The 14278-nt window shown below is 28.6% G+C and overlaps 4 protein-coding genes across 5 annotated transcripts; 2 read left to right on the top strand and 2 right to left on the bottom strand.

Annotated features, from left to right (window-relative positions):
- On the top strand, positions 1–6862 carry LOC132938127 (E3 ubiquitin-protein ligase SMURF2). Its single transcript, XM_061004808.1, has 15 exons — positions 1–379; positions 1240–1278; positions 1401–1512; positions 1594–1736; positions 1820–2036; positions 2725–2856; positions 2934–3034; positions 3097–3343; positions 3406–3706; positions 3763–3981; positions 4054–4232; positions 4295–4435; positions 4514–4697; positions 4779–4920; positions 4990–6862. Exons 1-15 carry the CDS (start codon positions 313–315, stop codon positions 5172–5174), a joined length of 2409 nt encoding a protein of 802 aa, XP_060860791.1. The 5' UTR covers positions 1–312; the 3' UTR covers positions 5175–6862.
- Positions 6863–6957: 95 nt separating this feature from the next.
- Positions 6958–9004, bottom strand: LOC132938128 (general transcription factor IIH subunit 4). The gene is made up of 3 exons (XM_061004809.1): positions 8156–9004; positions 7637–8091; positions 6958–7578 (listed from the first exon to the last, which is right to left on the bottom strand). The coding sequence occupies exons 1-3, from the start codon at positions 8735–8737 to the stop codon at positions 7200–7202; spliced, it is 1416 nt and encodes a 471-aa protein (XP_060860792.1). The 5' UTR covers positions 8738–9004; the 3' UTR covers positions 6958–7199.
- Positions 9005–9201: 197 nt separating this feature from the next.
- On the top strand, positions 9202–11939 carry LOC132938129 (uncharacterized). The gene is made up of 9 exons (XM_061004810.1): positions 9202–9348; positions 9472–9583; positions 9926–10052; positions 10339–10464; positions 10536–10656; positions 10713–10822; positions 11340–11465; positions 11532–11663; positions 11721–11939. Exons 2-9 carry the CDS (start codon positions 9507–9509, stop codon positions 11853–11855), a joined length of 954 nt encoding a protein of 317 aa, XP_060860793.1. The 5' UTR covers positions 9202–9348; positions 9472–9506; the 3' UTR covers positions 11856–11939.
- On the bottom strand, positions 10385–14255 carry LOC132938131 (transcription initiation factor IIE subunit beta). 2 transcript variants are annotated; one of them, XM_061004812.1, is made up of 8 exons: positions 14012–14255; positions 13150–13237; positions 12927–13043; positions 12692–12857; positions 12396–12596; positions 12127–12300; positions 11904–12059; positions 10385–10517 (listed from the first exon to the last, which is right to left on the bottom strand). In XM_061004812.1, the coding sequence occupies exons 2-7, from the start codon at positions 13209–13211 to the stop codon at positions 11916–11918; spliced, it is 864 nt and encodes a 287-aa protein (XP_060860795.1). In that variant the 5' UTR covers positions 13212–13237; positions 14012–14255; the 3' UTR covers positions 10385–10517; positions 11904–11915. The 2 variants fall into 2 exon arrangements, with proteins under 2 accessions (XP_060860795.1, XP_060860794.1); XM_061004811.1 differs by lacking the exon at positions 10385–10517 and having other exon boundaries at positions 11809–12059.
- Between the last annotated feature and the right edge of the window lie 23 nt (positions 14256–14278).

Consider the following 14278-nt stretch of genomic DNA (forward strand, 5'->3'; position numbering starts at 1 on the left):
CCCTACGTCCCTACCTATAGTACCTTTGCTATTATAGTAGTATAATAGTTCGGAGCGTATAAAATAAGTGAAATTACGCGAAACTAGACGAATTATGTAGAAATTACAAAACTCGAGCGTAATATTCACGTTTAATTTATTGTCTGTGATAAAAAAATTTAAAAAACAGAGAGGAGAATTAAATAGTGCTGCTAATCATTATGTGTTCATTTTTTGTGTAGTAAAACATTTTTATTATGCCAAATGCTTTTTAATTTTTCAAACGTAGATTTATCATAATAATTAATGACTAATGACTAATGAGTATCAAATATGTCAAACATGTCGGGATCTTCAGGTAGCAGGCGAACTGGAGGAACAACTAAGATCCGTCTAACAGGTGAGTTAAACATCTTGATTTGATTAACTTATAAATTATTATTTTTATTAATTAATTTAGTTTATTATTTTATCTATTTTATACATTTTTAGGTGATTTACTTGATCTAATATTTTCACAAATAAGTTTTGAATAATATTAATTTTAAATTTGTTATGATAATATGTCAGTTTGCAATTATACATTATGTAGCCATGTAGGTATCTTACCTACAACATTCCATAATATGTTTTATTGTTATTTTGGAAATACCTACTTTTGTCTGTTTGTTCATGAATTTTTAATTTCTAAATATCTGTACCCCGGAGGTAAACAATGCCATGTCACAAAATAGTAATTTTATAGGATATAGGTCCAATGGTGTTCTTTACCTCTAAAAAAAGTGGACATGGTTTTATTTTTCATAGTCATATTTCTGTTACTAATGATTACTGGATCTAGTGCTGTATACCTTTACTTAGAGCGAAAAACCTACGATAATAACATGGAGCTAACTCAATATCATAAAAAAAGGACATGGTGTCCTTTATCTCCAGGTCACAGATATATACAGGCTATACTTATTATTTCTATAATAATATAAAATGTTGTACTTAACTAAAAGTTATCCTTACGTAGATGCCATAGCTTCCCTTACACTAAGTGTATTTTTGTTGACATAATTAGTTTTTTAAGAACCTACCAACAAATTATAGAATACATAATATTACATTTTATGCACCATATTAATAATCTACTACCGCAGAAGTAACTAATTCTGGCCTGCTTAAGTTTAATGTATTTTGTTTTGTATGTATAAACATGTATTTATATACCTAAATAATAATATAATTCATGCAATGATTAACATTTGGTTTCAGTACTTTGCGCTCAGAATTTGTTGAAAAAAGATTTATTTCGTAAGTTTTATTTTGATTTACTTAAAAATTATTTATAAATTATAAATATACATTTTATATATTTAACATATTTTGCTTTTAAACATATTATATTGTATTGTTTAAATGATGGGTTTTAATAGGTTTACCACCTGATGCATTTGCAAAGATAAGTGTGGACGGGTCTGGACAATGTTATACAACAGATACCTGTAAACCAACCTGTGACCCTCAGTGGAATCAACATTATGATTTGTAAGGAAATTAGTTAAATAATATTACTATATATATTTATATCTAGTTGTGAAAATCATGATAATTTAAAACTGCTTATAGATATTTAAGTAAAGGTGATCATGTAACAATTACCTTGTGGAACCATAAAAAAATTCATAAAAATATTCAAAAACCTACTAGTGGTTTCCTTGGGTGTGTAAGATTATCATGGAATCAAATTCAGCGATACAAAGACACTGGTTGTAAGTATATAATATAGTGACTTACATATTGTTTGTTGAAATAAGTAATAACATTCTATTTGCGAATAATTCTTAACTTACAGATCAAAAATTAGATTTAATTAAATTAAATCCAGATGATCCAGTACCAATTAGAGGTCAATTAGTATTATCTTTATTATCTCAAGATGGTACAGCAGGAGTATCATCTCAACAATCATCTCCGTTGCCAGATGGATGGGAGGAAAGGAAAACAGAAAATGGACGATTATATTATGTAAATCATAAAACCAAAACTACTCAATGGGTTAAACCGACAAAGTAAGTGAAATAATTTTAATTTATAAATGTATAACAAATTTAGTTGGTACCCACCGGCATAAATAAGTTAGAATACTTTTCATTGGCAGTACAAAATTATTAGGCCTGATCTTATCAGCCATCTAAATAAACTCAAATTTGACATCTACATAATGTTATGCCAGGTTATAAAATTAAAATTTTAAAATATGGGAAAATTAAAAAATTGCTTACCATACCCTTTAATTACAATTTCTATAAACAGACCAGTGGCGTATTTAGTATTTTTTGTAGGGGGCGGATGACGAGAATTTCTGCTTACAGATTACGATGTAATAATTATAATATAATAATACACACATATATTTAGAGCCATGAGGGCGGATTTATCCTCATATCCGCCCCTATAAATACGCCCCTAAAACAGACATATACTCCGTCCGGAATAAGAACATACCCAGGATGGCAGACCAAAACAGGTTTGGGCAGGTCGGGCTTATGACTATAATAACAAATATATATATATGTTTATAACTATGACAAGGTTGCGAGTGGAGAACCGGTCGCCATCTGCGCGATGAATTACGTTCTTATGCCGGATGGAGTATACATATGTACAAATTAATAAACTTTAAAAAAGTTGTACAATTCATGCAAATAATTAATATATAGTTTTATTTATAAAAATAATTTTTAATTTAATTTTTAGATCTCATTCAAAAATTACTACAGGTAGTAGTAGTCCTCGCCCTCCAGCACCAACTCCTACAGAAGATACACAAAATGAATCTGATGTGATAAATAATAATGATGGTAATAGCATTGCTTTGACTTCACAAACGTAAGTTACTTTTGCTTATATGTTTTTATAAAAATGTATGGCAATTAATAACTATAACTATTTACTAATATATTTAGGAATAGGAATCCTAGCAATCGAGCATCCCTCGGTTCTGCCAGACATGCATCATCTCATAGTTCCTCAATTCAACAACCGCAAGACTTGCCAACAGGTTATGGTTAGTATCAAATAACTTTAATCTAACTAAAAATATTTCACTATAATTTTTGACCTTAACAGAAATAAGAACAACACCTCAAGGACAAATTTATTTTTATCATACCCCAACTGGTTTAAGTACATGGCATGATCCGAGAATTCCAAGGAATATTAGTGTAACTTCTGGACAACAACTTGGCCCTTTGCCTGCTGGTTGGGAAGTACGTCAAACATCTAGTGGTCGCTATTATTATGTAGATCATAATAATCGAACTACAACTTTTTCGGATCCAAGACTTTCAACAGCAGTGATAGCTAATTTATTACAGTAAATCAATCAATTGCATATTGCTGCTATTATTGGATTAATGTGTTTGTAATTTATCATAGGAAACAAAATGATCAAAGCTCATCAACAAACGAACAAAACTCAATGAACAATAAAGAAAACACTAGTATTAATACTAGAGTGCCCAATACTAGTGAAACATCATCAAGTCAACAGAGGATTCAACCTCGCCCTGGCCCTGTTTTTGATGGTCCCCAAAGTATTGAGACTGATTCAGAGTGTTTGCCTAAATACAAACGTGACTTAGTAGCTAAACAGAAGATTTTACGTACGGAACTGGCTGCATTACAGCCTCAAACAGGACATATGAGATTAGAAGTTTCGAGATCAGAAATATTTGAAGTATGAATTAATATTTTGAACTTCATTATTTTGTTCCTAATATCATTAATTTATAGGAGTCATATCGAGCAGTGATGAAGATGCGACCAAAGGACCTACGAAAACGGTTGATGGTCAAGTTCCGATGTGAAGAAGGTCTTGATTATGGTGGTGTAGCAAGAGAGTGGTTGTATTTATTGTCCCATGAGATGCTTAATCCCCAATATGGATTATTTCAATACTCCAGAGAAGATAATTATACTTTACAAATAAATCCGGATAGTTCAATTAATCCAGTATGTTTTATTTACGATTTAATGGAACTATAATATTATATTATACAACTAAAAATGATATTTAATTTTTAGGAACACCTATCTTATTTCCACTTTGTTGGTCGTATAATTGGAATCGCTATTTTTCATGGACACTATATTGATGGAGGATTTACAACACCTTTTTATAAAATGCTACTAAACAAACCAATTACTCTGGAAGATATAGAAGGAGTAGATCCTGAATTACATCGTAGTCTCACATATATATTGTAATTACTAATTAGCCAAGTAACTCTATAAATACTCTATTTTATGTTTTTTTTTTTTGTAGGGAAAATAAACTTGAAAAAGATATAATTGATACTACTTTTGCGGTCGAACAAAGTAGCTTTGGTGTATTAAAATTGCATGAGCTCAAAACTGGTGGGCAAAATATTCAGCTCACAGAAGATAATAAAAAAGAATATGTCAAGTATGTTAATGGGTGGACCTTTGTATATTATGTTAATATTAAATAGTATAATACAAACTACAATTTAAATGTATTTAGATTATACGTGACGTATAGATTTATGAGAGGAATTGAACAACAGTTTTTGGCATTGCAAAAAGGCTTAACCGAAGTAGTTCCTGGAACATTGCTAAAGCCTTTTGATGAACGTGAGATTGAATTAATTATCAGTGGTATTGGCACCATTGATATTGAAGATTGGAAGCGTAATACTAGGCTCAAAGTGATTATTTTTTTATACTTTTTAAAAATCTAACAGTTAACAATATTCTCAAATTAATATTATTTCATATTTTATACTCAGCATTGTGCATCAGATATGCCTGTGGTGAAATGGTTTTGGGAAATAATTGAACAAAACTATAGTCAAGAGATGCGTCTCAGGTTGTTACAATTTGTCACTGGGAGTTCTAGAGTTCCTCTTCAAGGTTTTAAGGCACTTCAAGGTAAATAATGATTTATTTAATGGAAACAATTAATGTGTATCTATTGACACATAATATATTATAATTAAGGGTCAACTGGAGCAGCTGGACCTCGTTTGTTTACAATACACTTGACTGATGTACCTACTGATAATCTCCCCAAAGCGCACACCTGCTTTAACCGTCTTGATTTGCCAAAATACGAGAGTAAACAAAGATTACTTGACAAACTCAGCCAAGCAGTTGAAGAAACTTGTGGTTTTACTGTTGAATAGGTAATCTGTTAATTGTTTATTAACTGCATACATTATTATTTGTTTAAATTATGTTAAGTGTCACTTATTTGTATTATTTTTTGTTTATAGAATTTTTATTGTACCTATAGTCATTTGTTAACTGCAACTTATTATATGTTTATGTATATTTTTTTTTTATTCGTGAGATAATGTTGAGATTAATTCAATAATTGTTATTAAAATATGTAATAGTTCTAAGTTATAGTTATGATAATAATGTGCAATAATACAGGGTAAGATACGATGTAAGGCCTTGGAAGCAAAATGAACTAATTCAAGAACTACATTTAACTATATTATTTTATCCTCTTAAATGATTATTGATTCTATGCATGACAAAAATGTATTATTATTATTTGTTACCATTTAAAACATATTAATAGACGCTCAAGTGTTGATTTTTAAAGTAATTTAGATTTTGGTTCCAATTTTCAGAAAATATAATTGAATATTTGTCAATATTTAATCAATAATCTATTGTAATATCTTAATTTTTTTTATCAATTTATAACTTAATTTTATTATCATAGTTTATTTTTCATATAAAACAATCATATTGTCTTCCATAGGTATAATATATTAAGGACTGCCCTCATACGACAATCCAAATCATTAAATTTATGAATAAATTAAATATAATATAACTTTGATAGTGGATAGAATAGGTATTACGATTAAGTATCTCATTTAAGCTCTGGAATCGAACAATGATGTAACTATTGTTTACCTATATAATAACATTTATTAGACAGCATCAGTAATATCTCTGAATACTTTACTATGTATTGTTAGCCGTTTAAGGCAACATCATTGTATAATAATTAACAACTCGTATAACATAAAGATTCAGCTACTGATGAGGAATCAGTATGTTTCATTTAATAAATAGGACATTGGTTATTTTATAAACATTTACAAATTCATAATATTGCAATAATTGCAAGTTTTTAACTAATGTGAAAACAGAACAATATTATAAATGTATAACTGATTTTTTTCTGATGATCTCTAGAAATTATTATTGTTATTTTATTTACAATTTAATAAAACAAGACTTAGTTTTATATCATAGTATATCTATTAATTAGATTTATCGTGTTATGTAGATTTATCTTAAATGATAAGTAACCGACCTGTAATTTTATGCAATATTAATATTGTAGTAATAATTTTTATTGTATTATTTATAGTTTGATTCACCAAATATACTCACTCTCTTTTTTTTCTTTAATACTGCAGTTATTTAAAATCTGATTTTTTGAATTATTAAATATACCTAAAGACCATATTTTCAAATTTTTAAATATTTTGTGCTATTTAAGGATTGTCCTTAGGAGTTGCAAACTTTTGTTTTTCAAATGAAAATTCCAAAAATCTGAATTTGAATAAATTCATTATTTAAGGACATCAAATGGGGGCGATCATCAAGGTGAATCACCTTGTATATTAAAAATGATCACTTCATAATGAATTATAATATAAAGATACTAAAGACAAGTACCACTATTTTTTATAAACTATATACAATAATATAATGTTATACATTTATATTGAATTATTTTTGTGTATTTATTAGTAACACCATACTTATTGTGCACATTTTCTCTTTTATTTATGTTCATGTTACATCTGTAATTAAATAAATTAAATAAGATTATGATGTTTTATTTTTTGTCTTGTTTATTTATTCAAGAATGTATTTTATATTTTTATGTAATATGTATTAAATTGATTAAGTTTTAAAAACAACACCATACCAAAATAAAAAAAAATTCATTTTTTATTTAAAAAATTATACATAATACATAAATAGAATAAATAAATACATAATATTTTTTTAGTATGACAATTTAACTATGAATTATATGTACACAATTATTATTGCTCTGTTGCACTTATAACTAACCAAACTTTGGCTGTTGAATCGTTAGTGCTATTAAATTAATAACATTATTACTCAAATCATACACAACAGTTTAACATTGTGTACAGAACTTATTACACTTAAAATGGATCAGATTTTGGTTGTTTTTTCCAAAACTTTCTTACGTCATCGTGTCCATCAGTACTTACAACAATGTTCCTTCTTCTTTCATCACACCACACCAATGCCCCAATATCAGCAGCATAATTTTTTATTGTTTCATAATCATTAGGTGTATTTATATTGCTGTATAACACACCATCTGTGTATGTTAATCGATTTCTTTCATTTTCCCATAGATAAATTTGATCAATTACAGTTTGTGGCATCCCACTTTCTTGCATTTGAGGATGTGTATGAACAGTAAGAAATCTCACTATTTGTGCAGCAGTAATTCCACTACGTAATGCTGTTCGGACTGAATCTCTTGTTAGTATACCAGCAGACATGTTTGGAAATCTAAAACAGTAGAGGTTATAATAATATATATTTAAACTATCATTATAATAATTATTACCTGTATAGCATATGAGTAAATAATGCAACTAAGGCAACTTTTAGATCAGAATCAGTCATAGCATAAATCCGAAAATTAGTTTCTACAACTATATAACGTTCTTTATTTTTCATTCGTTCTGAAGTACGACTATTTCCTTGCCCCATTTCAATTACTAATCGAGTAGGATAAAAACGTCCAGCTTTACGTTTCCTTTGGTAAACTAATCCAAATTCTCGAAGATGTTGTAAAAACGCTTGAAGGTTTTCAGACATTTCATCTGTTATATAATCCCATCCTAAAGTACCAAGATGTATTTGGAACAAGAATGTCAGACATTGAGCAAGATCAAGACCTCTCGATTCAACTGTTTCCATATAGCGGAGCATGAAATACCATACTTGAGTGGCCATGTCCAGCAGTAGAAACTGAAATCCCGTCGATGTAATAACTGGACTATCATCCGTGTCTCTGACCTAAAATATAATGTCATTGAGTACCTAATAAAATTACATCATAATATTGGCACTTGTCACTTACCATAAGACCTGCATTTAGTAACACTCTGACTGCATCTGATGATATACCTTCATGTTTAGAACCAACCATATAATGTAATATGCATTCCCACCGTTCATACGCATATGAATCTAAAAAGTCTATATCTCTTGCTTTTGGATCAGCTGTCATATCGCTGTTGGGTACCGTAGAACGGCCACCGCCCATAAGGGCCACTTTGAGTTTCTTCTTGAACGTAGAATTCAGAATCCATCCCTTGAGGCCGCCAGATACACTGGTTAATTTCCATATGTGTAAATTGGTGGCTACCTCTATAGATTCGTCAAGTTCACGGGAATAATTGGCCGGTACCCAGGATGAAAGAACTGATTGCGGTACCGGCTGTTCGATGAACAATATACGTAAAGTGAACTGCTGCGCTATGTCAGGTAACACTCTAAACACTGTTAGGCAAGTCGGCGGATGACTGTATAACCGGTCTTGAACGGCTTCTGGAAGTTTGATGAGGTATTCGTATAATGTTAGGACTTTCAGTATTTTAGAACCGTCGTCTTTGCGCAAATTCTTCCGTTTCTCCTTGCTAGTGCTGGGTTCTTTTGACATAATTGTACACAATTTATAAATCTATCGGTTTGTTTTGGGTAAATTACATTATTTACTGACCTAGATCTTAGTGTCATAAATAATATGAGACACCAAATAATAAACATTAAACATAATAATAATAAACCTAATTCATATCATTATTTATTATTTATATTAAAAAAAGATGTTTGGAAATTTTATTTACTAATTTAAAAAATGGCCATATCAGTCAACATAACCTCCAAAGTCCAAAATCTGTGAAATTAGCATTATCTATGGAAATCACGATTTAAGATATACTTCAGGTATCTTTAAGATATATTTAAGGTATATCTTAATTCTTAATATCTATGATGGAAATTAACGATTATAGGCATAGACCTATTAATAATTCTATTTCTTAGAATTCTATTTCTTAATAGGTCTATGATTATAAAATATTATAGGTTATTCGTATGTTATCATGTTATGATTTTGATAACACAATTTCTCATAGAAGACCGTGGATATAGATAATAAATGCTTAGTCCATGATGCTTATTAGTTATTACTTCATACATCATACCTCTTGACTCTTGTCAGTTTTTAGTTTAAAACTAAGTACAAAGCTGAAAGTTACGAGATACTTAGTAAGTAATACTTAATTCAAATGCATGCAACAAAATAAATGTTATTATGATTATGGAGTTTGTTCATATTATTATATTTTGATTAATTATTAATAAAATATGCCTGTAATTTGTCTGTTACAGAATTAAACAACTGCTGAACCATTGAATGAATTGAAATGGATAAACGTTCAAAAAATTTACCCAAATTTGGGGCTGCAAAACTTTCATTTACACCAAATTTAGGATATAAAAGGTTAATTAATTATTTCATTGACAAATTTTCTATAACTGATTTCTAAATCTGGCAAACCCATAGATTTTCCTCAATATTACAGGCCAATAAATCTACTTTCATACTTTTCTGAATATTTGAAAAAATCTTGCTGTATCCAGCTCATTTTACCACCCATTCAAAAAATCTTACCCCATTCCCAATTTGCATTTAGGAATGGATTCTACCACCTACAAACTATCACTATGCCTAATAGTTATTAAACATTAATATTAAAAAATATAATAAAAATTATATTTAAAAAAAAAAATTGACTATTTTGTAATAAAATATATGTATTTAAAATTAAAATATTTTCCACAGAATTGTAGCCAAGGATTCAGATCAACTATCTAAAGTAGAAGTCAAAGTTGAACATGATGCTAATTCAAGTGCTCAATTATCGTCAGCACAAAAACAAAAAAAAACTAAAGAAAGATCTACAACACAGGTTTATATTTGACTCAATAATTAAGTATTATTAGTGATTAACTATATTGTTAAATAATATTAACATTACCTATTAGTTATTACTTAATATTTAAAAAGAATTATCTTTAATTTTGTGTTTAGAAATTACATTTTATAAAATGATTTTAAAATCAAATTTCAAGTGGCATAAATAGCCAATAGATCAATAAATAAACAAAATCATTTTTTTTTTTTAAGAAATAACATTTATTTATTAATACTTATTATTTTTAATGTAGAATTATAATATTAGGTTCTATTTTTAGGTACAAAGTGTGTTTTCTAACATGAGTTCTACAAACCAGGGTAGATCAGGTCCATCACGCATGGGATTATCATCTGGTTTTCGATCTTATTCAAACCTCGGTAGTTTCAATAGTTCAGGATCTTTTGTGAGTATTAAAGTGATATTTGGTTTGTATTGAGTGTTTTGATTTTGGAGTGTCTGTTAAAATTTACTTAGTTGAAAAAAGAAGCTTGTCAAAGCATACAACAAATGCAAATGTTAGAAAATACTCAATTTGATGTGGATGACCCAATGGATGAGCCTCATGGACCAGTTCGATTACCATATTTCAGAAAAGGTTCTAAAAAATGTACTAATGTTAACTTGAAAATTATCTAATAGCATTTGTTTTAGATAGGGTACCACAAATTAAGTCTGAAATGAGTTTAGAATATCCATTCCAGAAGAATATATATCCTTCATTAAGTGAATTAATTTCTCCTGAATTATTGATTACTTTGCAGGTTATTACTACTTGATTTATCAAAATACATTTATACTTAAACATTGATTAAGAATTAAAAGTTAGTTCGATCAGGCAACCTGATAATATAATCGCTAGTAGTTGCCTCTGAAGCAAGGTTATTCATGCTCTGGAGGCATGGACTAAAATAGTATAAACTGGAAACCAGAGCCATACTACCTGGCCGCTTGAGATTTAGAAGAGTCTTGTACATTTGAGGGGGGCAGGATGTATGTATCAAGCGGTACCTATATTCATCATCTAGTTTATATGATGAATATATGTAGCTCGATATAAAATAGACGTACAAAGCTTCGAAACTTGAGGCAACCAGATTTCACCTGCATGTCAATTTGTTTCCAGTTCATTCTTTCTTAGTCCGTGTCTGGATTATGTAATATTAGCTATGTTTTTTGATCGAACTTATCTTTTATTGTACAGAATGTATTCTTTGCAGTTAGCCATCTTATTATTAACTATAATTAGTGTAAATTGTATAATTGTTTGATTTTTATTAGTTCTACGACAGTTCATTTAGTATTCAACCAAAGATTGCAAATATTGATTTAAGAGAAAATAATGATAATCATGTAATACCAGAAGTACCTATAAAAATGGAATATAATGGCCATTTAAAAACTGAAGTAATTATTTCGATACAAATAGTGGCTCTCATGAATATCACAAATCACATTTATGTTTAATTCCAGAATGATTCAGAAGCTGTTTTTAAGTCCAAACCAATAGGAAAACTTCAATATTATAGATCTGGGCGTGTTGTTTTAATCTTTAATGAAAAAAAATATGAATTATTGAAAGCCAATGAAGATAAACATCACAAGGTGACTTGATTTATTTGTAATCTTAAACTTTAGTTTATGTTATTGAAATTTTTTTAGGAATTATTCAGTCTTACTAAAATTGAAGAAGCTGAAAGACCAGATAAACTAGTGAGCTTAGGAACAGTACCTATACGACTAAAAGCTGTTTCAGATATTGATAATATAATTGAGCACTTTTTAACAAATAATTAGTATACAATTTTTTTTTATTTTATGTACAATAAAAAAATTTAATCATACTTGTACAAAGAATTACAATGTATCATAATCTTCTAACACATTTGCTAAATGTTCATTATCCCTTGGTCTCTTTGATAATCTTTTCTTGGTCACTGGTTTTTTCCGTTTTACATGATTTACTTTTTTGATACCATTATCTTGCATGGAACTTATACCCTAAAAAATATTTTATGTATAACTTCAGTATGTATGTTTTAAAAATATGAATTTTTGGTGTACACACCTGTTTCTCCAAATGTTCCTCAATCTTTTCATCGTCCATATTTTCCACTGCAATACTCCTCCACATTTTTTTAAAATCTTCATTAATATCAATAGTTGCAGATTTGTCGTTGTAAAACATAACTTTTTTTTTATCCCCAGGCCGACAAACATATAATATTTCATTTTGTAGATGCTGTTATAAAAATAAGTATATATTAATACCTAATTACATAATTTTTATAAATAAAATGTAAAACAAAACTTTTATAATTAATTTTAGTTTTCTACCTTGAGGGCTTTTTCACAATTAGGTAATGATTCTTGAATATCGTCCATCATAATTCCTCCTAAACCTTTCAAATCTTGTTGTTTCAATAACTTTAACAAAGCTTTTCTGTCTTTAAGTTTATAAGGAGGCTTGAACATATATTTTCCATCAGGTGTACGTTCAATTTTAGGATTGCCTGGTAGTGCTTCAGTTTCTAACCACTTAATAATAATAATATTATATAAATAATGATATAAATTTGATTTTTAATTTTTGATATGAACATAATATTATAATAAGTTAATAATATAAGTACCGTTTTCACTTTAGTTCCCACATCTAATTGATTAGTTTCATCCAGTAATTCATCTAATGTCAACGGATGATCATCTCCATCCTGATGCCGAGCTCTAATATACTTAACTATTTTGGTTAGCACACCAAATTTATACTGAGAACTTTGCCCATAGGACTTGTAGCTACTAAAGTGTTAATTAAAAATATTAATTGTTAAAATTATGTTCAATACATCTATACGAAACAGTTTATACTTCAATGAACTTGAAGTGTTTGGGGGCGAAGGTGGTCTTGGCATAGATGGTAATGGTTTTGATTTTCTTTTAAACTCATCTTTGTTGCTATTGTCTTCTCTTAACCTTTTTTCAACTCTACAATGATAGCACAATATAAACAGTTTATACTTTATATAACATAATTATAGTAAAATTATTATTTGAATAAAATAATATAAATGCATTATAATTATATGCTTACACAGGGATAGCTGAAGCTTTAAGTTTGAATAATTCTCTTTCTCTCAGCAAAGCAGGATCCATGTTTATTTAGATATATGCAACTGAACCTGATTCAAAAGTTTTTATTAAGTAAATTATAATTGTCGGTCTAATTTTCTAATAAAAAGTATCATGTAGGTATATACTATAGATGATATACAATGGTATATACATTGTTTAAGTTTGAGTTACATATTATTTAAGGTGTTAATAGAACAAATTATTATTATATTTTGTATGTTAATTAAATTGTTATAAAATTTTATAAAAACCATGGTCAGGCATTTAGACAGTGATTTTTTGTGTCGATCTTACTTTATTTCAAGCTAAATTGATCCACCAGAAGTTAATAATTACAGTCAGGACCGGCTCAAGCGGAAATAGTGAACTAGGCAAAATCAAATTTTGCCGCCCCTAACAATATAATATTATCAATATTTTTAAAATGCTGCCCTCTAACTAAAGTGCTGCTTAAGTGCCGCCCTAGGCGTGGGCCTATGTCGCCTACCCCTTGAGCTGGGCCTGATTACAGTAGAATCCACTTAAAACAATCTTTAAGTGACCTAGTGAATCAGATCGTTATATCCGAACTTCATTATATCCAACTACAAAAACATACTGGACATGAAATTTAAAACCAACCAAGTACATGGCTGGGAATCGTACATGTAATATTGTTATATCCATTATCCAGCATCGTAATAAGCAAATTCTACTTTACAGATAAATTAGAATTGATCACTCAGTAGTACAACAGTTTTCTAAATTAAAACTACAGAAAAATAGTTATGTACTATATATTTTTGAAAATTAATATATATTTAATAACATATAAACTATACCTTGATTTGGAAAATAGTTTACTTCCTTTATTTATTTTTCAACATAATAATATGATATAATTTTTCTCTTGTAGTTTAATTAAGTTCATTCACATCTTGAGAAATTTAGTATATTATAAAAATTCAAAATACAAATATTATTAAATAGTGTAGTTTTAACTTTAGTTTTTAGTATATTTTACTATTTACTATTTAGCATAAACATATCAGTATAAACTATTGTTCTATAGTATAAACGTCTTGTTATCTTAATAGTTAATTCTAAAT

Source organism: Metopolophium dirhodum, chromosome 2 (genome assembly GCF_019925205.1).
Source record: "Metopolophium dirhodum isolate CAU chromosome 2, ASM1992520v1, whole genome shotgun sequence".
NCBI lineage: Eukaryota > Metazoa > Arthropoda > Insecta > Hemiptera > Aphididae > Metopolophium > Metopolophium dirhodum.

Coding starts and splice junctions, on each gene's coding strand:
- LOC132938127 (XM_061004808.1), top strand. CDS start 313: ATGTCAAACATGTCGGGATCTTCAGGTAGCAGGCGAACTGGAGGAACA. Junction 380..1,239: donor AACTAAGATCCGTCTAACAG/GTGAGTTAAACA, acceptor ATTTGGTTTCAG/TACTTTGCGCTCAGAATTTG. Junction 3,982..4,053: donor CGGATAGTTCAATTAATCCA/GTATGTTTTATT, acceptor TTTAATTTTTAG/GAACACCTATCTTATTTCCA.
- LOC132938128 (XM_061004809.1), bottom strand. CDS start 8,737: ATGTCAAAAGAACCCAGCACTAGCAAGGAGAAACGGAAGAATTTGCGC. Junction 8,092..8,155: donor TACTAAATGCAGGTCTTATG/GTAAGTGACAAG, acceptor ATTATATTTTAG/GTCAGAGACACGGATGATAG. Junction 7,579..7,636: donor TTTACTCATATGCTATACAG/GTAATAATTATT, acceptor CTACTGTTTTAG/ATTTCCAAACATGTCTGCTG.
- LOC132938129 (XM_061004810.1), top strand. CDS start 9,507: ATGGATAAACGTTCAAAAAATTTACCCAAATTTGGGGCTGCAAAACTT. Junction 10,657..10,712: donor ATTACCATATTTCAGAAAAG/GTTCTAAAAAAT, acceptor CATTTGTTTTAG/ATAGGGTACCACAAATTAAG. Junction 11,664..11,720: donor ATGAAGATAAACATCACAAG/GTGACTTGATTT, acceptor AAATTTTTTTAG/GAATTATTCAGTCTTACTAA.
- LOC132938131 (XM_061004812.1), bottom strand. CDS start 13,211: ATGGATCCTGCTTTGCTGAGAGAAAGAGAATTATTCAAACTTAAAGCT. Junction 13,044..13,149: donor AAAGCTTCAGCTATCCCTGT/GTAAGCATATAA, acceptor CTATCATTGTAG/AGTTGAAAAAAGGTTAAGAG. Junction 12,301..12,395: donor ATTGTGAAAAAGCCCTCAAG/GTAGAAAACTAA, acceptor TTTTTATAACAG/CATCTACAAAATGAAATATT.